Consider the following 24676-nt stretch of genomic DNA (forward strand, 5'->3'; position numbering starts at 1 on the left):
AAGAACCAAATCCTGCTAGCTCTCACTTCTTCACATGATCATTAGACTGAAGACAACAGAACCCTCTCAAGACCCAAACCATCAAAGGAAACTGAACTTTTGATAGTCACATGAAATCCCACTGCAGTTCCTTTGCAGGAATGATAAAGTGAAGTGAAAATGCAGTAACGTGAGCAGAATTTGATCCCACATTACTATAAGCTATGTCTACACAAGAAACTAGGGGTGTTTGATGCTACAGCTCATGTATACATACTCATACGAGTGTTCATCGAGCTAGCGCAAGTATAAGTAGTTGTGTAGCCACGGTAGCACTTGTAGCAGCACAGGGGCATGCCTGAGCTATACTGAGTACAAACCTGCCTGAAAACTCATGGCGAACGGGGGAGGTCCCAGATGACTGGAAAAAGGCTACTGTAGTGCCCATCTTTAAAAAAGGGAAGAAGGAGGATCCAGGGAACTACAGGCCAGTCAGCCTCACCTCAGTCCCTGGAAAAATCATGGAGCAGGTCCTCAAGGAATCAATTCTGAAGCACTTAGAAGAGAGGAAAGTGATCAGGAACAGTCAGCATGGATTCACCAAGGGCAAGTCATGCCTGACTAACCTAATTGCCTTCTATGAGGAGATAACTGGGTCTGTGGATGAGGGGAAAGCAGTGGATGTGTTATACCTTGACTTTAGCAAAGCTTTTGATAAGGTCTCCCACAGTATTCTTGCCAGCAAGTTAAAGAAGTATGGGCTTGACGATTGGACTATAAGGTGGATAGAAAGCTGGCTAGATCGTCGGGCTCAACGGGTAGTGATCAATGGCTCCATGTCTAGTTGGCAGCTGGTTTCAAGTGGAATGCCCCAAAGGTCGGTCCTGGGGCCGGTTCTGTTCAATATCTTCATTAATGATCTGGAGGATGGCGTGGACTGTACTTTCAGCAAGTTTTCAGATGACACTAAACTTCGAGGAGTGGTAGATATGCTGGAGGGTAGGGATAGGATACAGAGGGACCTAGACAAATTAGAGGACTGGGCCAAAAAAAACCTGATGAGGTTCAACAAGGACAAGTGCAGAATCCTGCACTTGAGACAGAAGAATCCCATCCACGGTTACAGACTAGGGACCGAATGGCTAGGAAGAAGTTCTGCAGAAAAGGACCTAGCGGTTACAGTGGACGAGAAGCTGTATATGAGTCAACGGTGTGCCCTTGTTGCCAAGAAGGCTAATGGCATTTTGGGCTGTATAAGTAGGGGCATTGCCAACAGATCGAGGGATGTGATCATTCCCCTCTATTCAACATTGGTGGGGCCTCATCTGGAGTACTGTGTCCAGTTTTGGGCCCCACACTACAAGAAGGATGTGGAAAAATTGGAAAGAGTCCAGCGGAGGGCAACAAAAATTATTAGGGGGCTGGAGCACATGACTTATGAGGAGAGGCTGAGGGAAATGGGATTGTTTAGTCTGCAGAAGAGAAGAATGAGGGGGGATTTGATAGCTGCTTTCAACTACCTGAAAGGGGGTTCCAAAGAGGATGGATCTAAACTGTTCTCAGTGATACCCGATGACAGAACAAGGAGGAATGGTCTCAAGTTCCAGTGGGGGAGGTTTAGGTTGGATATTAGGAAAAACTTTTTCACTCAGAGAGTGGTGAAGCACTGGAATGGGTTATCTAGGGAGGTGCTGGAATCTCCTTCCTTAGAGGTTTTTAAGGTCAGGCCTGACAAAGCCCTGACTGGGGTGATTCAGTTGGGAATTGGTCCTGCTTTGAGCAGGGGTTGGACTAGATGACCTCCTGAGGTCCCTTCCAACCCTGATATTCTATGATTCTATGAAACCAGTGGGTATGTACTTGATACAGCTCAGCCATGCCTCTGCTACCACTACCAGTGCTATCCTGGCTCCACTGCTATTTATACTTGTTCTAGCTTGATGAGCTTGAGCTATACCAGCAGTTCTCAACAAGGGGCCAGGGGCTTCCTGGGGGGTCAAAAATAGATTTCAAGGGGTCCACCAAGCAGGGCCAGTGTTAGACTCACTGGAGCCCAGGGCAGAAAGCCAAAGCCCTGCCACCTGGAGCAACTTATGGCGTGGGGCCCTGGGCAATTGTCCTGCTTGCTACCCCCTAACACTGGCCTTGGCTTTTATATACAGAAAAACAGTTGTTGTAGCACTGGTGGGCCGTGGAGTTTTTATAGCATGTTGGGGGGTGGGCAGGGACTCAAAAAGAAAAGGTGGAGAACCCCTGTACATCGCTAGGGGAAATCACATCCCCAGCTGGTAGTGTAGACATAGCCTTACTGTACTCAAAGTGGCCTTTTCCTATGATTTTTAGAAGAGTTTTTATACTTTTCTTATGCTGTTATTGATGGTGTTCTTCTCAAAACCTGAACATTCTATTTTATTCAACACTTGTCCTTTTCTTTTTCTGTTGGGCAACTCTTTGGCTCTTCACTCCTTCCCATCTCTTTCTTATGGAAGATAATTTAACCTGACTTTGCCTTGCTTACTTTCTCGTTAATCGGGTCAGGTTTATCAGCAGATTCATGTTTTCTTTGCTGTTAGCTATCTGGTTATGCAGAACCAAAGCAAAGGATACCTCATAATAAGAAGTGGCTACTTGAAAAGCAAATCCATAGCAATAGATCTGTGGATGTAAATGTGTCAGATAATTAGAATTTTCAGAGTAATGTCAATCAGATTATAATTGCTGCCTGTTACTAAAAGTAAAAAATATTTGGAACCATGGTGTTGTTATCAGAGGGTTTGGTAGCACTGCCTATTATTGGTCGCCTGACACGTCTCTTTATAAGATCCTGTTTTCAGTAGCTTCTAACTTTGCTAACTTTAACTGTTTGCCTGAGATTTTACATGCTGGGTGTCTACCTCAGGCTGAACTGTTTTGGAAAATTTCAGCAAAACCAAATCAGTAATTTCTGAGAATGAGGCTGGGGGGAAAACCGCATTGTTGTGCCCATAATAAACCATTTTGGTGATCTTTCCTTTGAAAAGTGCTAGTGCCCTTGTGTTTTGGAACAGGACTGAAATTTGGATGTGTGATTGCCTTGTTGCCAAATTTGCCCACGTTATAATCCTTTAAAAAATTGCAATTTGCACATACTCAGTAGAGATTTCTTAGATTTGAGCAGCTAAATTCACTAAAGAAAGATTCTGTTTGCACTGAGCCTTCTTCAGCCTGTCGATGAGCAGGACTTCCCTGCAACTGCAGCTCTGGGTTTCTCTGGGCTGTGCCAGGTCCAGTCACCTGAACTGGGAGCAGAAAGCCTGTCTTTTCTGTGCTCTGTGACCCCTCCCTCACCCCACTGGGCTCAGGAAGTGTGAAGGATGAAGTTTCCTGATTCAGATGCAGAGGGGACAAGAACCTGATCTCCAGAGATCTTCGGGGAGTAGACTGGGCCGGGGAAGACTGGTCCTGGAGGCTGATAGGAAGCCAAGGAAAACTGGGACTGGGAGTTGCACTGGGGGTTGGGGGGAGCCCAGGAGCCCAAGAGTGACTGAGAGTGAGAACCAGTGGGGTCAGGGAATAAAGTGAAGGGGAAAGGAAGGCAGATCTAACAAGAAGCCAGGGTGTGAGGAGAAAACTGGGATATGCTGAGCAAAGAGACAGCCCTCTGAGGGGTGACACTGAGAGTCTGGACGAGAAGCCTAGGAAGGGAAATTGGGGGCTAGGAGCCCATATTGCAGGAGACAGATCAGATGAGGAGCCAGGTTGGGGTGGAATTCAGACTTTAGAATAAGGATCAAGAGATTGGGGGTACTGGGAATGGCCAGGCAAGGAGACTGGCAGTGGGAAAGGAAACAGACTGGGAGTTCAGAAGGAGAGAGAGGACTTGGGGCAAGGAGTCTGGGAATAGGATGGGAGCCTGAGAAGTGGAGACTGTGACTGTCTAGGGTTAGAAGATTGGAACTGGCACAAGGAGCCAGCGGTGAGAAAGAGGCAGGACATGGATGGCAACAGATTGGAGGGGATGGGGCACAAGAGGGTCATACCTGGAAGGAATGGGCAGAAGACTTTGTGCCCACTATAACACCCCCTTTCAAAGTATAGTATGGAACCCAAGATTCTTTAATCTCACCATTCCTCTGCTGTCAACCCACTAGCAAAGTGTTCTATTCCCTTCTAGTGCTGGCCCACGCAGAGAATAAGTGTTACTCTTTAGCTCAAGAGGCTGAGGTCTGTGCGGTGGATTCAAAGGTTCCAACCCTGTTGATGATGTATATGGGTGTCAACATGATCCCACATGATGGAATTTCTGTTAATTATTTAAAAATCTAGGAAATCACACCCTCATTAAATGTGCAGGATGAACCTGCTCTGGAGATGAATGAGGACTATGTGATGACAGAGACTGTTGTTGCAGAAGTTGGAAGGGATGTACTAGGCACAGAAAGGTGATGTAACTGGCACCAGATCACAAAGCAAGACTAGGATGCAGGTCAGCCGACCCCCAGTCCAGTGCCCTATCTACTAAACCATGCTGCCTCCCTTGGAAGGTGTGTAGTGAATGAGGCAGAGGATTTTCAGGAGGAGGAGAAAGGATGATGTCATAGTTGAGGCAGTTAAATGCTGCTCTGGGGAACTGGATTCTCTCCCTGCCTTTGCCACCGAATTCCTGTGTGATGCTAGTCAAGTCAGGTAAACCAAACTAATTGTGTATACCGCCTCTTCTGGGTGACTCATTTGAAACCCTGGGGTCTGCTTTGCAGAAGTGCTGACCACTTTCAGTTGCAACTGAAGTCAATGTGAACTATGCTTTGAACATATAAAGTGTTATGTAATGCTGACTACCCTGAAAAATCAAGTCTTAGGTCTCTCAAACTGAGACCCACAATTAGCATATACTTTTGACCTAATGCACTCTGTGCCTCAGTTCCTTATTTGGGTGGCATGAAAATACACGAATATTTATGAAGCACTCAATGTCCAGAAAAGCCTGGGAGGAACTTAATAATTCTGACTTCAGAGCAGAGGTTGAGTAGTCTGTAGTAAACAAGGCATAGGGTACACACGGAAAGCAAAATACTGACTAGTTGCTCAGTAAGTGAACACGGGCCATCCTGCACACTGTAGAAAAAGTAATATGTGATTATGTAATTAAAGATTGCAGCATAATGCATATGCACAAGGTAGCACAGGAAACCTACATTTTGAGTGCTTCACTTTCCAGTCTTAATGATGCTTGTAATGCAGTTTTTGTACATGTAACACACTGTACAGACAAAGCAAACTTTTACCATCGGCTGGTCTTCACTACTGGGCTAAATCAGCACTGCTGCAATTGATGCAGCAGTGTCAGATGCGCTACATCAACGGAAGCATGCTCTCCTGTCAACATAATTAATCCATCTCAACGAGAGGCAGCAGCTATGTCAGTGGAAAAGCATCTCCTATCAACATAGCATGGTTGTTTATACCACATTAAGTCGATGTAAGTTCTATCAACTTAAGCGGCAGTGTAGCAAGCCCTATCTTGTCCTTCCCTCCTTTTGCCTGTGACTTTTGCTTTTTGTGCCTGGCCTTAACTTTAATTATAAGCGATTTGGGAGCAGGTACTGTATCTACCCATGTGTTTGTACGCAACATAGCTGATCCAGACTGGGACTGCTGGGTGCTACTGCAATACATACTTAATGATAATAGCAACAAAGAAAAGGGAATTAGGGAAAAATCTACACCTAAGAAGAAAGTCTTCTCTTCATTTCATGCCACAGAAAGGCTATAAGATTTTCAGCAGTGGAAAGAGGAAGGTGGGCTAAGTTTATAATATCAGCTTTTAATGTTAATGTTTGGTAGTGTTAGCATATCATGATGACAGGAGGAAGCTACACCAGAGCAGCTGGGCATTTAAAAGTAGCTGCATTAATCATTAATGAATTTGAATTAATATTATTAATTATTATTTGTATTACAGTAATCCCCAGAGGACTCAGTCAGATCTAATTTAAGACAAGATGCAGCAAGGTGGTATAACACACCAGCAGAAGAAAGAGAAGGGTAACAGTGAGCAGAAGGCATGCTGGCACAGTTAGATTCTGATTCTCTCTTTTTAAAAATGTATATATAAACAAACTGGAGACATTAATTATCTTAGCTGTTCTATGCCTAACTATTATTAGTTGTCAGTTTACCCTACGTGGTACAGTAGAAGTGAATCTGGAGGAGGTATTTGAAGGGTTTCTTCTTTACAGATAATTCAAGGAGAGTGCTTGTCAAATGTGCAACATGAAAGAAAGCACAGTGGTGATCATGGGAGAAACTGACAATTGGGTAATAAAATATTGCATTACTGGCAGAGAGGAATCAGAGAGATGATAAAATATGAGTAAACAATTTGGGAGGGGCTAAGTTATGAAAGGCTTTGAAGGTAAGGTAAAGAACTTGTATTTGATACTGTGACAAAGAGTCTGGGGACTGGCATGATTATAATAATGGAAGTAAAATATGATAGCAGAAGTGATTTAAATGGACCCGAGAGACATGTGAATCTCAGGAAGGGCAGCAAAAAAAAGGTTGCTATAGTTAAGACAGAAAATGCTAATAGCCAGGGCAGAAGTATGAGGTTGAAACTTTTATATTCAAGAAAGTTTGTAAGTAAACAGACTATTTCTACCTCTTCAGAAAATTACAGGCTGCTGAGTGAAATTGGAAAAAATGGTGTATAGGTTTAATATTCTACTTGCATTCATTTTAATTCCAGTAGAACTAAATATTCTATATACTTTTCCAGTATGGGCAAGTTTATTCTAAACACACCTCATCACAGCCAATAATCCAGTTAGGAAAACAGTATATATTAGACAAGAACAAACCTTCATGGGCTAAGAAATTTATTAAACATGATATACAATATCTTTCCAATAATTTATAATGACTAAAAATGCATTTTTATGGCTTGTTTGGGAATGAGAAAATAAAAGTGGCTAGAACTGCAAGAAAATTGCATGTGTAGTATTATACTTCACTCAGTAATATCCCAGTCTAAATTGTCAAATTGAAGTCCTGAATTTAAGGGGTCTAAATTCCCTAGTACCAAATGGCAAATCATTACTTGGCATGTACCTTATGAGTAATATAAGTACTAAAAGGAAATTAAATTACAACTCTTGCTGCTTCAGAAAGCATTGCATGAGTTCTCCCCCTAAATACAAAGAAAATAAAGTATGTTACTAACTAATACAAATGGATTTACTTCTTTTTACAAGTATTTGTAATAAAGCAGTGCAAGATCAGTCATTTACAAATGTTCGATGCCAGCATGTTATTAAAGCAGAACCAGCAGAACAAAAAAAAAAAAACATCATTGGATTTCTGCTTTTTTGCCTGTGAGACATATAAAGAAGATCTGAAATAAAATGTATGTATCTAGACTGATCAATCAATACTAGTCCATTCTATGGGTGGATGCTAATAATTACAAAGAGGGAAAATATTACCATCACTTTTCACAGTCCTTTTAGAGTTGATACAATTTAGAATTTTGGCTGTAAAGCAGAAGAGTCTGTTGCTAAATGTAATAATATTTCCTTTCTTTATCATGTGATTTGCAAAAACAACAGACCAAATTCAATCCTGGTGTAAATCCAGTGTAGCCCCTTCCCTCTCCCCCCTGCAGCATTCCAGGTCTCATATTTGCACTTAGATTTCAGCAGCACTTCAGAGGGGGCTTGTCAGGACCTGGGTGTTACTATGTCTCCGCCCCTCCACAGGGGCAGATGAGAATAGAGCAGTAGTGCTGTAGAGAGTGCTGCCCATATCAATTTTTAAATGTAAGAAGTGTATTTCCTTCAGCACCCAGGAAGCATTATGTCCTATACGGCATTAAAAGTGCAACCCGCTGCATTACCTTGTCTCTCAAAAGACATAATTTAGACTTTAATTTTATTTATAGAACAACTACTATGCACCAGGGAGGCAAGGCCAATTTCCAAAAACAGTCGTGTCTGGTAGCCTAATATCTCTAAAATAAACTCATACTTGGAATTCTCTTTCTGCCTTTGTGCTCTGGTCACATCCTTACATTTTAGCAGAGTATGGTCTTGATTTCTGTGCCTCACCTTCTTCATGGTCCAGTGCTGTCGTCTGGCAATCTTGCTTTTCTCCCGGGAACAGCAATGTCAGCATTTTTTAAATGGAATGGAAGGAAGAAATAACAGAGTTCTACTGGAACATTTCTGTCCCTCTCAAACATTACAAATCAGACACCGTGTAGTGGAAGTACATAATGAACATGCCCAAACTTGATAATCCGCCTTATAATTGCAACAACTGATGATAATACGTAAAAAAGCTATATTTAAAAAAAATCATAACAACCATAAAAACTTAGAAAATAGATGTAATATAATTGGTTTTGTGCTTTTTTGCCTGTTGATATATAAAGAAGACCTGAAATAAATGTGTGTGTATATATATATATATGTAAATAGTGGCTGCCATTTGAATTTAACATTACCATGGGCAATAAAGAAAAACAACTCCTTCTGCAGAAAAAATATATAGAAAAAAATGCCAAAGTGATTTTCAACAGTGAGAGAGAGCTACCTATGGTTCAATTTAAATAAAAGCTTTTAAATCCCAGTCCATGTTTAATTAACATTCAAGAGAGTCAAGATTGCCTGCACATCAGGAGACACAGAAATGAGAAATATCACTGTGCTCTAATGTGATTAGCAAACTGAAAGAAGCAATATAAATTTGCTCCCTATCTGAAAACTCGTTTTCTGCTTGTTTGATTGCAGGAACTCAAGGGAAGTGGTGGAAGCCCCATCACTTTAGTAATTTAAAACTAGAGAAGATGAAGTGCACCAGGATAAGCTGCAGTGAAATATTTTGCATTGGCAGGAAATGGACGGGATGGGATGCCACCGAAGAAATTTCCATCCCTGATTTCTGTAAGCCAAATTCTACCAAGGACAGGAGCTTTATTATTTCCAGGTAGGAGAATGGAAAAATTGGTGTTTCCACTATATTTGTGTGGTTTCTGCCTGATAATTCCACTGGGAAATAGGGTTTTTCCTCGCCTGCTGCAAAAGGGGCAGGGACTTTGGCACTGAAATTCTCATTTCTTAGAGAATCTACTGAGCCAAGAGCCATTCGTGCAGAAGCTATGTGCCACTATTCAGCTTCATGGCCCACAGAGTCTTCAACGGCAGCCCAATTCTTACCATATCCTCTGTGTCTTCTGATTCCACTCCTGTCATAAACAGATAGTTAAGGGTTAATGTCTCTCTTACCTGTAAAGGGGTAACAAACAGGGACCCCAAACACCTGACCAGAGTACCAATCAGGAGACAAGATAGTTTAAAATCTCGTGGGAGGGAAGCCTCTGTTTGTGGGTTTTGGGTTTGGTTTTGTTCTCTCTGAGTCCTGGATGGGGCTAGAGGTGTAACCAGGTTTCTGCCAATCTGCCTGCTACAGTCTCTTATCTGTTCAGAATTGTAAGTAGAAAAGGCGATCATAGCCTTTAATTTGTTTTCTTTTTCATTTGCATATGTGTACTTGCTGGAAGTAGCTTAAATTGTGTTTCTGCTGGAGAAAGTTTCTTTCTATTGTTCATAAGTTGAAAGACCCTGTAACTTTTTACCATCTAAAGTGCAGAGATAAACCTGTTACTTTTTTCTTTCTTTTTTTATTAAAAGCTTTGCTTTAAGACCTGTTTGAGTGTTTTCTCCTAGTTAAGGCTCAAAGAAGCTTGAGTCTGTATTGCCTGAGGGAGGGAAGGGTAAAGTTCCTCTTTGTGTTAGATTCACGGAGTTGAATCAGGTGATCTCCTGGTGTTCCCAGGGCGGGAAGGAGCTGAGGGGGAAGGAAATGGTTTATTCCCCTTTGTTGTGAGACCCAGGGAATTTGGGTCTTAGGACCCCCAGGGAAGGTTTTTGGGGGAGACTAGAGTTGATCAGGCGCTCTACTCTAAGTCCTGATTGGTGGCAGCCTATCAGATCTAAGCTGGTAATTAAGCTTAGGGGAATTCATGCTAATACCCATATTTTGGACGCTAAGGTCCAGAATTGGGAATTATATTATGACAACTCCTCCTTTTTAAGCAGGTTTCAAGGTTCATTAGTGGCCCAGCAAAAGCTAACGCTGAATCAGTCAGAATTCAAGTGCATTGGAATTGTCTGTGTCTTTAAGAGAGTGATGCTGCAGACAATGGCCTTCCTCAGGCTCTGCCTCCAGGCTGCTCCCTCAGCGAGTTATAGGAGACCTGAATCTCCACAAAGCACTCACCGGGTGAAGGTAAAGCAGGATGTATGTAACAGAACCAGGAAGAGCAAGATATGAAAATGAAGTGAAAAAGTTCAGCATCCTCACTTTATAAAAAAGGTGGCCAAATGGAACCCCACCTTTATGGTGTCACCAAACTCTGGTCTGCTATATTGTGTCTATAATCTTGGATTTGTTTTGTATGTGGAAGAGTTCTGGAGTCTTTGAAGCTTTTAAGGTTTCACTTTGAACAGGGCCTAGTTCCAGTATCCAGCTGTAATACAGGACAACATTTGAAAAGCCAAGTGTTCCAAGATGGTGTGAGTAATAGCTAGTCTGTATTTTGTGGCAATGATAACACTCTCAAGACAGTTTGCTGCCTTAGCCTGATCCTATGTCAGTAATGTGAATGTGACGTATCTAGAATAGACATGAAAAAAATAATATAAAATATTGTTGGTTGTCAGAGAAGAAGTGGTTGATTTTAGGGCTTTGCAGCAGGTCAGTTTCCATTGTTAGAATTTTATGCTATGGAAGCTAGTCTGGTGTATGTTTATTTACTCTACATACATGTTCTTATCTATACAATGTACATAAATCCCGTTATTCTTAATCCAAGATTAACTCAACCATAAACAGACCTAGAGACCCAGCACCATTACCTGGAGCAGCCATCAGGTTACAGCTGCTTTTGTCACTGTCCCTCTAGATCTCAAATTTCCCTCCCCATTGATATAGGACCTTTGTCCATGTCTATCATCCTCCAGTCAGGACCCAGCAGGGCAGCAGCAAATTCACGATCAGCAGATTGATTGCAATACCCTATTCATGCTCAGCAGATTCATTACAATACATTTTATGGAGGTTTGTTTTATCACCCCTAAATATACTGGAAGGTTGCTTTGTTTTCAATCTTGTACAGCAAATGTAACAGAAAAAAAATTATCAAATTCAAAGCAAAATTCCTATGTCTGATACGTTCCCTCTGTCATTTTGAGGTTACAGGGATTAAAAAGCAGTGAGGTATCATAACAGAAAGATCAGGTTCCAACACCCCACTGCTTATAGCTGTTTTTCCCCAAATGCTGTCTCTGCTGACAACCACACATCTATTTGCATTTTCTGATGTATAATAGATATAGTCTGCGCTCCAAGTCATTCTCTTGCATAGATCTTGATGGAGAATTTCCCTTCAGAAAACCCGCAAGGTCACAATAGCTCTGGTTAACTTACGTAGAATAGGGAAATACCTTTAATCTCATATGTAGCCCTAATGGATATGCATCCTGGGACAGACACTTTGTTCATCACAATCTTTGTTGAAAAGTTTAGGGTTTGTTCGTTTTTTTTAAAGAAACTTTTGGTTATGGAAAAGTGGAGACACACAGCGTGTTTTGTTTCAAGTGAAGTTAATGCGGGCTGTGGTGTTCATTATCCCTTTCAAACAACATAGTTTCTTCTTAAAACAATGATGTTTGGATGTTGTGAATGGCAGTTGGTAGAGGAAAGAATGATGGAAGTTGGCACAGGAAAAAATCCACTATGATGGATGAGGATATTTATTTATTTATTTTCACAAAGACAGAAAATATCCACACATCTTGATTTTTTATTTTTTTTTAATGAAGCTTAAAAGATGACTGCAAGGGTTTGGTGGGTTTTTTTGTTTTTACGTTGTCTAAGGAATTAGACAATTGATAGCATAGATTGACAGTGGTCAGCATGTTAACATCCATCACTGTATTATCGGCTGCCCTACATTTGTTTCCAAACAGGTGCACATAACCTTAAGTTTAAAATGTCTTGGGGGGGGGGGGTATCTGAAACCTTAGTAAAATTGGGGTTTTGTAAAACTGATCTCATTTTCACCCTTCTTCTTGTTATGTGTTAGTTCACAAGTAGTTTGTGATGTTATAAACACCCAAAAACTAGCAAAGACTCCTTTCCAAATGGCTATATTGTAGGTATTCTCCATAATCAGAGGTTCCAGTATGGAACTGCAGGCTTTCAAATTCAGAAATAAAATCACTTTGTTCTTGTAGAAACAAAAGTCCCTAAAGGAACAACTGATTCAGGAGACGTTGTGTGATCTGGCCTTCCTCACTGACAAAACAAAACACTGCACTAGGCTGACTCTCACGGGCTGTTGGATGGTCATTTATTGCCATATACTGTATATTCAGCTGCCGCTCCAACACTGAAATGTTCTGAGCAACACCTACAGGAATTCTCATTTTTCCCTCATGTCAGAAAGTTATAGGTAACATTGCTGACAGTTTCCCAGACAGAAATACATCCAGAGTCTTCACAATCCACTAAATGAATGTAATCGCTATTTTCTATGTCAGAAGAGATAAGGCACATAACCCTATACTTGAAGCAAATATTTTTTTATAAATAGAGGATCATCGTTACTGCAGTTTTAATTGATGTGACCAAAAAAGAAAAGATTCAGTGACAAACACTGTGTTCATCCTATGCTTCCTTATCAACAGAAGAGCAACAGGGTCATCCTATGGTTTGAATAGTAGCCCAGGAGTTTGAAGAGCTAGATTCTATTACCACATCTGCCATGGACCCTGGACAAGCTATTTAGACTCACTGTGAAACAGTGAGCTAAATGATAATGCTTAGCGTCCTTACCTCTGAGTTTGTCATCTCTGAATGGGAATCTGCTGTTGTTCCCTTGTGCTTGGAACTGCTTGGGTTTCTTTTTTCTTTTTCAAGTCCCTGAGGCAGGAATTTTTTTCCCTGGACACACATCTTGTAAGCACCCTTTACAGATGCACTGGTGAACTGTACTGATGTTACTCCCCAGATCTTGTGGTCAAAGCTAAGAACAAGAAAACACTAAAATAAATTAGATCTTGAGGCAACAGCCTGAACCTCAAGAAAAAAAGGTGCTCTGATGTCTCTCTCTTTCTCACCTGAAGAGAAAGATCCCTTACCATGATCATGAAGCCAGATATTCAGACTTGTCAAACACAAGAAATCAGGTCACGTCTTGACAAAGTAGTAAGGCTCCCATTCAAAGAGGACAAAATTACAAATAGATAAATAGTTTTATTATTCTCTATTCTGCTGCTCCATCAGGCTATAAACTGCTGGAAAATAGCAAGTCTTAAAGAACATCCTTTTTCAGTAATGTCCAACTGCAACAGTTCCTGAGAGGGGATAAGGGCAATCTCCTGATGGGTCACCATGAGACCACCAGACCCTAGGAATTTGATGGTTTGGTTACCTGTCACTTTGTAGCATCATCGTGCTATCACCAGTAGATCATCCAGATAGCATTAAATCTTGATGGCACTGGGATTATGGATAGCTGCTCTGCAGTCTGTTGTATACTGGAAACTGGTTTTAAAAAATGACAAGCTACATCTTTACATGTGAGAGATTTCCGGGTCCAGCTTGCAGGATAGGGGTCTCTGAAGGAAGCCATGTGATCTGGGTCAGCTGAGTCAGTTCTGCAGCCAGTTTAGAATAAGGTGGGGTGAGTTGTGCCTCTCTATTTTTAGGGAACAGACTGCTTTATGTCTGTTTTGGGGTTCTTGTGTGTTATTCTGAAGACTGAGAAATAAAGTTGTGTTATGTAGCAACCTTTCACCATGAGTATTTATGTTTTTATCTAACTTCTCTGTATGGATGGCGAACACAACAAAGTCCAGAACTTTGTCTTGTGGGAAAGCCAATGAGAGAATAGTTAGACAACTGGCCTGGTGAAATGACTATTAGGTGCCTGCTGAGTGGAAGCCACCAAAAATGACATCATGGAAGCTGAGGGGGGAAAGACCTGCCTGGCAGAGCATAGAGCTGAACATAGGTATGAGAGTTCTTGAATTTTCCAGTTAGGCTTAATTCACCTGCTGAAGCACTAGCACAGCTAAGACTCTACTGTTAGAGAAGGAGAATTCTCAGGCTATATCAACATTCTCCCCAGAATTTTCTATCCTTGACAGATAGAAAGGAAGGTAGAGGGGAGATGGTGGCAAAAATAAATCCAAGGGCAAAAAAACCTCTGACTCTTAGCATGAAGATGGAAGATTGTGGAAGGCAAAGACAGTGAGGTTCACCAGGTATGCCTGAAGAGGGCACTGACAGGCAGAATGTACTTGATTAAAAAAATGCAAAAAGAACCTTGTCTCTTTCAAAAACTTGGGGGAAAAAATCAGAAAATCATCATATTGAAGCTTGACACAGCAGATTCCCAAGTTAGCAATGCTATATTTAGGCAGCTGTATAAGTGGTCTGAATTTCAGCAGTGTTGAGCACACACAACTTCAGACATCAAGGGGATTGTGATGCTTACCCAACTTTCTAAGACAATTTGACATCAACAGATGAAAATCACAACATAAGGATAAATATTCTGTATTACTATTATTTCAGGAACAATATCCTAATTTGCCAGGGTTAGTAAAGAGAATTATCACTTTGTTTGGACGCACTTTGTTCTACAGATGGACTCAGACTGCAAATTTGCATCTGAATCCCTAAGAGTAAGGTATTGTATTCACAGTTGATCTAAAATGTGAAGGGGACTAGCTTCTGGTTGTTATTTGGATGCAGACTGAAATCTCATATGATCAGCTGGCATTACAAAATATCCTCCCCCTTTTGGGCTGAAATTTCATAAGGGCTATGCCTTCCCATCAGGGCCGGTGCAAGGATGTTTCGCGCCCTAGGCGAAACTTCCATCTTGCACTCTTCCCCCCCACGCCCACGCCCTGAGGCGCCGCCCCGCAGCAGCTCCTCCCTTCTGCCCTGAGGCGCCCCCCTTGCTGTCCACTGTCCCCACTGTCCACCCTGAGGCACCCCTCCCGCCCCAGCTCACCCCTGCTCCGCGCATGAGCACGAGCACCCCGAGCATGCCATTGCTGCTTCACTTCTCCTGCCTCCCAGGCTTGCAGCGCCTAAGCTGATTGGCGTCGCAAGCCTGGGAGGTGAGAGAAGTGAAGCGGCCACGACGTGCTTGGGGAGGAGGCGGGGCAGAGGTGAGCTGGGGCGGGGAGTTCCCCTGCATGCCGCCCTCCCTTCCTTGCTGCAGGAGGCCCTCCCCACGTTCCCCTGCCCCAGCTCCCTCCCCCTAAATGCTGGCGGCGACCGGGGCAGCTGAAGATCCAGCCGCCGTGGTCGCTTCTGAAGAAAATGGCGACCCCAAATGCCAGTACCCTAGGCGACCGCCTAGGTCACCGAAATGGTTGCACCAGCCCTTCTTCCCATATATAGGTATAGTGCCTAGCACGTTTTGAAACCACTGCATTACAAATAAATACATAAAAATATTAACTTTTGAACACTAGTCTTTATTCGGCATCACTCCTGACATCTAGGATCCAAAACACTGTTTTCTCATCCCATCTATAACCAATAGAGAAAAGACTAAATGCTGCAGTCTTTGGTGAGACCTCTTTGCTTTAAAAATTTGGCACAGGCTGAGAGTGCTGCTGAGTTGGCTTGTTCTGTCCCTGTTGGGGACAGAGAACTCAGTATGGTGTCAGTGACAGTTCCTATTGAGTCTCAGTCTTGCTTTTTCCCTGAAGTTAGGATCAGCTCATTTTATGAAAACTGTTTAAAAAAACCTGATGGGTTAAATTTAGTATCAAAGGAACACAGAAACTGCCATAAAGTTTGGCTCAATGCTCTATCCACCTTAGAATCCTGTCTGGCAGAGGCCAGTGAAGGTATAAATCCTATGAAGGAAAGAATCAGAAAATCCTGCCCTTAGAGGAAGATCGATATTCATTATTTTTTGTGTCTTATCTAAAGTTCACAGGAGATTTAACCCATTTTCTTTTTATAAATTTGCTTTTTATTTAAGAAATCACCCCTGGATAGATTACTTTTAATACTATATATTGTTCTGCTGTAATGGCTTGATTCATGTTCCTCATAATGAAAGAATATACATGGGATTTAAGTGGTCGACACTAAATTCCAAAAGGGAAATTCATTGCACATAGCCAAAGCTTCTACAGTTATTTTCGTACATCCACCATCATTTTTATGAGTTGCCAGGTATTCTGCACATCTGTTGCACAAATAAAAATGCAGAACAGTTAATTGTAGCCCAATTTTTGAAACTCTGCCAACAAATGACTACAGCATGGTATTACAAAAAACAAAATTAGTTTCTCATTTAAAGTATCTTTCTCTCCTGCCTTTAACAGGAGGCTTTTGTGAAAAAGATGCTGGATCTCTGTAGGCTTCTACATAAACTCTAATTATAAACCATTTAAGGGCTGATAGAGTAATGGGTGTACTACCTAATTAAAAATGTAGTGTTTACCCCTGCTAGTGATGAGAGAGAGAGAAATGATGTGTCCCAGGAAGATGCTTTGGAAGGAAAAAAAGGCAGGGCAACTTTCATTCTGGAGAATGTGGTGGTGTTAGATGATGGTGCAAGTGGCACAGAGAGGTCCATGAGAGTACAACAGAGATAAATGTTTGGTAAACTTGCAAGCAACATAGGAGACTCAGCACTATGTTTGGTGTAGTGATACCTACACTTCACTCTTTATGCACTTTCTAGCTCAAGGAATCAAAGTCATCAAATAAAACTATCCAGCTGAAACTACGAATAAGGAAATAATATCTAAAATATTTTTTACACCTTACTCTGACGCATACAGTTCTGATCACTGTCGGAGACAGAATACTGAATTAGATAGACTAATGGTCCTATCCTGTAACACAGTTCCTATGGTCCAGTGATTCCACTGCCTTGCTTCTTACTATGAATTCAGTATTCCCTGTAGCAACATAAATAATCATAGCGGCATGCAGTATTTTAGGGAAGATTAGTATTGAAAATGTGCATTTCAGAGTTTACACTTAGCTCATAGCTAGCTGTGAGTAAAAAAACCTGTGTATTCTTCTTTATATTTTTATCATTGATCCATTAAAAAAAAACAATTACAATTCTTCTGAGAAATGTAATTGGCGGTAAAAGAAAACTTAGCAATAAGTTCTCCAATCCTGTAGAATCAACTGTGATGAGAATTTCCTATCTGCATCTATGGTAAAAACTGTTTCCCATGGCACGTTTAACTAATAGACTACAATATTTATTATATGCCAAACTACTGAGAAACTGAGAACCACTGAATTTTACATTCTGTTTTTTCCTGAGTATGTTTCATCACTGCCTGCTTCCATTCACTTTTAGAATGCTCACAGTTCCCATAGAACTGGGCATTTTCTCTCACAGTCAGGTGATCTTGGAGGTTCTCTTGTCAAAACATCTTTTAAGATTTATTTCTAAGCAAACTGCACATTTCAATTCTCAGTTCTAGGGATTGCTAACTATGGACATAGTTGAAGCCTGCTATTTTCAGTCACCTCAGGGATTTGGACACCCAGTTCCTCACTAATTTTAATGAAAATTGGTGGAGAAATCCTGCCTACTGAAGTAAATGGCCAAAGTCCCATTGACTTCTGCAGGGCCGGGAGATCATCCTGGGTGTCCAAATCCCATAGGTGGCTTTGAAAATGCCACCTGGAATGACTACATATCTAGCAGATTCGTCTTACCTGTTTGTGAGCATGGTCATATGAGTTAATGTGATTGTCAAACTCCTGGTGTTTGTAGTACTGTTTGTCACAGAGTTCACAGTAGAAGTTGGCCTTAAGGTCTTCCAGGGCTTTTGCTATTGTGTTCTCCTTTTCAGCATAATCCTGAAAAAAAACAAAAAAACAGCAGAACTTTAGTTGTCCTTCTGATGCTAGAAATTGGATTTGTGCTCTTTATTTTAATTATATTTGTCAACATTGACACTGCTATAACTAAATTTCTGCACATATTTACCAGGTCACACTGCACATATTTTCAGTGAGAGGTACACAGTTGTGCACTTTCCAATTTGCTGCACAACTGAAGGCTAGTTTTAGGGTATCAGACAGATGCCAGTCTAGAGAAGCAATTTGTTTAAAGTTCTGTCCAAAAAGGCCAAATATTTATCATGCCTAAGGTCACGTTAATGTTAATTTCTGTCAAATAACCAATGCTTAAAATGTTCAGCATATAGTGAACCTAACCAAGACAAAAAATCACTAATCTATTCTGGTTACAGGACAATTCCAATGAATGATGATGATACAAAATTAAAAAAATAATAATAAAAAACCCCATTAGAATGATCTATCTGAAAATATACACCCATAGATAAATTAAAGGATCATTTCTGTGATGGAGGTTTAATGATTTTTTCCCTCAATTTGTTATTTGTCATCGGTAAAAAAGAAATACAGCTCTGCTTGTCATTCATATATTAACATCTTGCAAAGAAACAGGGTTAAAAATAATCTGGTTTGCTATTGGAGAATAAATTCTATAAATCCCTATTTGATGTTTTCTTTCCTAGATACACTGACTATACTATGGCCTGTTCTTGAAGACCATAGTCAGTGTCTGATTCTGATCTCCGGTCAGTTTGACATCAGGGTAACTCCATTGACTTCCGTGGTATTACTCCCAATTTGTAGCACTGTTTGTGAGATCAGAATAAATGGTATAAATGTTAATTACTCCAAGTCCATACACTGAGGAAAGAATACATTTGTCTGGTAAATTATTTGGAAATTTGTATCAGTATGAGGCTTCTTAAACCAACTTTAGTTTCTATCAATCTGTTTCTCACAACCACCTCCTTTTTCAAGGAGTAAAATAAGAAAAAAAACACTATGAAAAATTATTTTATAATCATACCACCTAATGTTGACCTTACCTCTGAAAAATGAATTAAAATGTTCCCTATTATACTTATTTATTAACAATTGTAAAAGCATGTCATGCAACGTCTGTTTTTAAAATAGCTTGTATAAATTTGCAATATGTTATAGAGTTTCCTAAAATGTTCAGAAGAGGTGTTTTTTTAATAAATAATGGGAGTAACAATCATAGTAACTTCAGTTTTAGAGTTGCATCTTAAAATGGTACTTATTTCAATATAATTCAAAGTGGCAGAGCAGCTGGCAGTCATTGTTGATTCATTCACAAGTAGCATAATCATAGCTATTTTATCATCTACTTTCATTTGTTACAATAAAATCAGATTGAGTATTTGCTGTTAGGATAGAGTAGATAGCACTGTGGGGTTAGAGTCACGAAAAGAATAACAAAATCAGCTCAGAATTTTGTCTTGAATGGAAGCTAAATTGCTCAATGTTTCTAATGAGGGAAGGGGAAATCACACATTTTTAAAAAATGTTTTTTAGATTCTTATGTTTTATAAAAATTAAGTTTCATATAAAAACCAAGTGAGCTATCAGTTCCAGGAATGAAAGGTGCTACTTTATATTTAGAAATAAATGTATAGTGTATGGGGGCCTAGCCTGGAAACCCTGCAGTTACTAACATGTTTGAAACTCTCTATTTCAAATCATTTCTATAGTAGCTTAGTTTGGATGAGTTTGGAGTAGAAGTGGGGCCACTACAGGCAATCTCTGAGGGGATGGAATGTCTTGCAACACTCTGCAGAAACTGGTCTGGAGTTGCGGAGGAGGTCTCCAAAGGGATTCACATCCAGTCTTGGTGGAGGTGCAAAATCAAGGGGTGGAGAGATTTATGAAATGAAAACAGTATTACAGCTCTAGAATGTTATATAAGTCTGTTTAGAGGGAAACATGCAAGTGGAAAGAATATGCAGGACAGGAACAGTGACAAACCATGATGATGCTATTTTTCATTTCTATAACACTCCATTTGAGGATCGCAAAGCCCTTTACAAAGCAAACACTGAGCCAGATTCTGTTACTCTTACTCACATGGAATAGCACCTAATTTCTTTAATATCCTCATTGATGTCAATGGTACTGCTTCTGGTATAAAGTACTACTTATCATAAGAGTGAGACAATCAGAGCCACTATAACTGAAATGAAGTTTACTTTGCAATTATACTCGGCAGAGCCAATGCATCATAACAGAAATAGCAGTTCCTTGCACCATGGTAATCACATGGCCACCACAACTCTTATGCAGCCTTAGTGCTGAGACTCATACCAGCCATTATACAGGGATCACTACCATTGAAATATGCTATGAAATGTCTAAAAATACATCGCAATTCTATACAACAATATATAGCAAAAGTAAAGATGCAACTGTGACATTGCACTCCATATGTTTATGGAAATATGCTAATGAGTGTAAATATAATGTAACTGGAATATGCTTTATACAAAAGGTCTCTTGTAAGGTATCATTACAAAGCTTATAATCTACTGAGTGTGTTCATCTTATTTGTATGAATGTGTCATTCTTGTATCTGAAGCTAGAAATATGAAGTATTACTCTGAAGTCCTATTGCAACTATGTAAAGTGTGAGCCACTAATGATGTCTTGGAATCTTGATGGCTCCCATTGACTAGGACAGTTGGTTGTGAATGGCTCTGATTACTCACAAATCTTCCTGGGTACGTGCCAGCCAGCCCTGAAAGAATGGAGAATGAGGTCTTCCAGTGACATGTGATCGTGTCACCTAGTACTTGAATCCATCTTAAGCCTGGTGCTTTTCCATTTAGAAGGAGGAGTGGGGACCCAGAGAGACAAAAGATTCCTGCCTTGTGCCAAAACTATAAAAGGAAGTGGAACAGAACAAAGGAGGCTGAGCTGTAACTAATGAGGTCTGTACCAAGGGAAAGGATTGGGCCCAGACTAAGAAGGAGTCTAGTCTGTGAAAGAAGCTTATTGGAACATCTCTGAGGGTGAGATTTACCTGTATTCAGTTTCTTAAACGTATTAGGCTTAGGCTTGCATGTTTTGTTTTATTTTGCTTGATAACATACTTCGTTCTGTCTGATATTACTTGAAATTACTTAAATACTACTTTTTATACTTAAGAAAATCACTTTTGTTTATGTTGTGCCAGGGAAGATAATGGAGCAAGTGATTAAGGAAATCATCTGCAAACACTTAGGTGATTAGGTGATAGGGAATAACCAGCATGGATTTGTAAAGAACAAATAGTGTCAAACCAAACTGATAGCTTTCTTTGATAGGATAATGAGTCTTGTGGATAAGGGAGAAGCGGTGGATGTGGTATACCGAGACTTTAGTAAGGCATTTGATACGGTCTCGCATGATATTCTTATCAATAAACTAGGCAAATACAACTTAGATGGGGCTACTATAAGGTGGGTGCATAACTGGCTGGATAACCATACTCAGAGAATAGTTATTAATGATTCCCAATCTTGCTAGAAAGGTATAACCTGTGGGGTTCTGCAGGGGTCTGTTTGGGACCGGCTCTGTTCAATATCTTCATCAACGACTTAGATATTGGCATAGAAAGTACGCTTATTAAGTTTGCAGATGATATCAAACTGAGAGGGAGATTGCAATTGCTTTGGAAAATAGGGTCATAAGTCAAATGATCTGGACAAATTGGAGAAAGGTCTGAGGTAAACAGGATGAAGTTTAATAAAGACAAATGCAAAGTGCTACACTTAGGAAGGAACAATCAGTTTCACACATACAAAATGGAAAGAGACTGTCTAGGAAGGAGTACAGCAGAAACGGATCTAGGGGTTATAGTGGACCACAAGATAAATATGAGTCAACAGTGTGATGCTGTTGCAAAAAAAGCAAACATGATTCTGGGATGCTGTGATACAGCATGGCCAGAGGGCAGCAGGAGAGGGTTAGAAGGGAGCCTTATTCCCTGTAGAGGGAAGAAAGTTTGCTATAGATTAATTAAAGCACCTGAAGCCAATTAGAGTATCGGAAGCCAATTAGAGCACCTGAAGCCAGTCACCTGATAAAAAACCCCTGCTTCAATTAGACAAGGGAAGATGTTGGAGCAGAGAGCAGTTTGGAGGAGTTGGAGCAGAGTGGATTGGTGTTGGAGCAGAGAATAGTTTGGCGGGAAGCAGAGGAAAGTTTGGAGAAGTGCTGCAGTGGGCTAAGAAGACAAAGAACCTAGGTTAAGGGACACCTGGCTTGAGCAGAGGGAGGGCAGGAAGCCCCCACAAGCTGAAGGGCAGGAGAAGGAAGTAGCCCAGGGGAAGGAACCGCTAGTTCAAGTGGTTTACCGCTATCCCTAGGACCCCTGGGCTGGGACCCAGAGTAGAGGGCAGGCCCGGGTCCCTCACTCTCCATTCCCCTCCTCTAGGACATTAGTGGGGCAATTAATATCCCAGTTCAGGGGCAAGAAACAGCACCCTGAACCACCTCCCCCTCCTCCCCAAGAAGAGAAAGCAGAAGACCCATTATATTAGTGCTGGCAATTTGCCACAATACATTAACAGATGTGTTGTGAGCAAGACACAAGAAGTCATTCTTCCACTCTACTCTGCACTGGTGAGGCCTCAACTGGAGTATTGTGTCCAGTTCTGAGTGCCACATTTCAAGAAAGATGTGGAGAAATTGGAGAGGGTCCAGAGAAGAGCAACAAGAATGATTAAAGGTCTAGAGAATATGACCTATGAAGGAAGGCTGAAAGAATTGGGTTTGTTTAGCTTGGAAAAGAGAAGACTGAGAGAGGACATGATTGCAGTTTTCAGGTCTCTAAAAGGGTGTCATAAGGAAGAGAGAGAAAACGTGTTCATCTTAGCCTCTAAAGATAAAACAAGAAGCAATGGGCTTAAACTGCAGCAAGGGAGGTTTAGGTTGGACATTAGGAAAAAGTTCCTAACTGTCAGGGTGGTTAAACACTGGAATAAACTGCCTAGGAAGGTTGTGGCATCTCCACCTCTGGAGATATTTAAGAGTAGGTTAAATAAATGTCTATCACGGATGGTCTAGACAGTATTTGGTCCTGCCATGAGGGCAGGGGACTGGACTCGATGACCTCTTGAGGTCCCTTCCAGTCCTAGAATCTATGAATCTATATCAGTGTTATAGAGGGCAGAAAATTTATGAGTTTACTATGTTTAAGTTTTATACAGAATAAAACAGATTTATTTGGGGTTTGGATTCCTTTGGGAGCTGGGTGTCTGGATGCTGGAGAAAGGTGACTTGCTGAGCAGTTTGTGGTTGAAGTCTGCAGCTTTGGGGGTGTAGATCAGACCTGGGTATAGATCAGACATGCTAGTTGAACCAGACTAGCATGTCTGGCTCAACAAGGCAGGGTTCTGGAGTCCCAAACTGGCTTAGAGGTAATTCCAGCACGTCAGGTGACAGTCCCAAGGGGGTCTCTGTGACCAAACCTGTCGCAGCAACTACATCTAGTTGAGACTGCAAGTGGAACCAAGTAGGCAGAATGTAATAACCAGAGATGGAACCTGGCCAAAACACTGGTGAAACATCACTACTTTTAAAGAAAAGCTCTAGAAGTCTGGAAACACCTCAAATGATCAAAACCTTTGGTTTTACGTCTCAGTGCAAATACTATTGCAAGCCTTTCCCATTTTTCATGAAGAACAAACCTGATCAGCTGGCATACTAACAGTAACTAACCTGGACACGGGATTGCTTTGCTGCTATTCTGCCTGGATTTTCTGGTATTATGGTACATTTGGGGATTTCTCTTGGCCTTAGAATGAAGTAAACACTAGTGCTGCAGTGTGTCTAGTAGCCAAGTTTGGAGACCTAATGCCGCTGAATTGGAGGTGGTCAGTCGATGGGAAAATGCAAGGAGCCTGGTATTTTTCTGTGCATTAAAGGAGTGGAGAATTGACTCACTTTGTTAGCATCCCCAAAGAAAAAAGATAATTGAGAGAGCAGGTAGGCCACCAGTTTAAGGGGCGGGAAGCTAATTGCTCCAAAGTTATCACAGATTGGAATGGTACACAGTGAGGGTATACATTTCAGGTTACTTTCTCCCCCGGCCCAGCTCCAAAGACTGCAAAAAGATAAATAAATATTGTTTCAGCACCTTTCAGGAACAGGCCTGCAGTGTCACTATGTGCCTACACCTAAAATGTACTCTGTGCACTTGGTATGTTGATCCTAGAAAGTGCTGAGCACCTCTTGTTAGGTGTTGGATGCCCTGTTCTCAGCATCTTGCAGGATAAAGGCCTCTACTAGGCAAAGGCTAATTCTTAATTAGCCATATAAGATTGTGAGTAAAGAGCTGTGTGATGTGATGCTCCATATTCTGTATAGAAATATGTTTATGATGTGAATATGGTATAACTAAGCTATATTTTATGCAAGATGGCTCGTGTAAGATAGCACTGGAAAGGTTATGATTTACTGAATGTGATTATCCAATTTGTATACATGTATCATTTCTGTATCTGGAGTTAGGAATATTGACTATTACAATTTGGAAACGCCCACTAGACATAAGCAATCAGCCTTAATGGGCCATTAGGAAAAAGACAATGAGTCTTCCAAGATGTAGATCCCCATCTTCCGGGAGCTCCTTCCTGTGGACATTGCAAATAAACCTGGTTTCATGGTTTCTTTGACACTGCAAGGTCAGGTGATAATGTCACCTGGTAAAAAGTACCACCTTGGACACTGTTGGTACATTTCTACTGGAAACAAAGGCTTCCTGCTTTATGTAAATTCTATTTGA

At 41.0% G+C, this 24676-nt stretch overlaps 1 protein-coding gene across 2 annotated transcripts in view; it reads right to left on the minus strand.

The window, feature by feature from the left end:
- The window catches only part of ZNF804A (zinc finger protein 804A), a 257991-nt gene that overhangs the window by 54062 nt on the left and 179253 nt on the right, over positions 1–24676 (minus strand). Inside the window, exon 2 of one of the 2 annotated variants that reach the window (XM_030580832.1) lies at positions 17746–17889. In XM_030580832.1, the coding sequence (XP_030436692.1) occupies positions 17746–17889 (144 nt within the window). Of the gene's footprint in view, positions 1–8063; positions 8091–17745; positions 17890–24676 lie in introns of those variants that run through there. The other variant, XM_030580833.1, reaches the window with a different exon arrangement.

The sequence above is a fragment of the Gopherus evgoodei genome, chromosome 11 (genome assembly GCF_007399415.2).
Source record: "Gopherus evgoodei ecotype Sinaloan lineage chromosome 11, rGopEvg1_v1.p, whole genome shotgun sequence".
Classification (NCBI taxonomy): domain Eukaryota; kingdom Metazoa; phylum Chordata; order Testudines; family Testudinidae; genus Gopherus; species Gopherus evgoodei.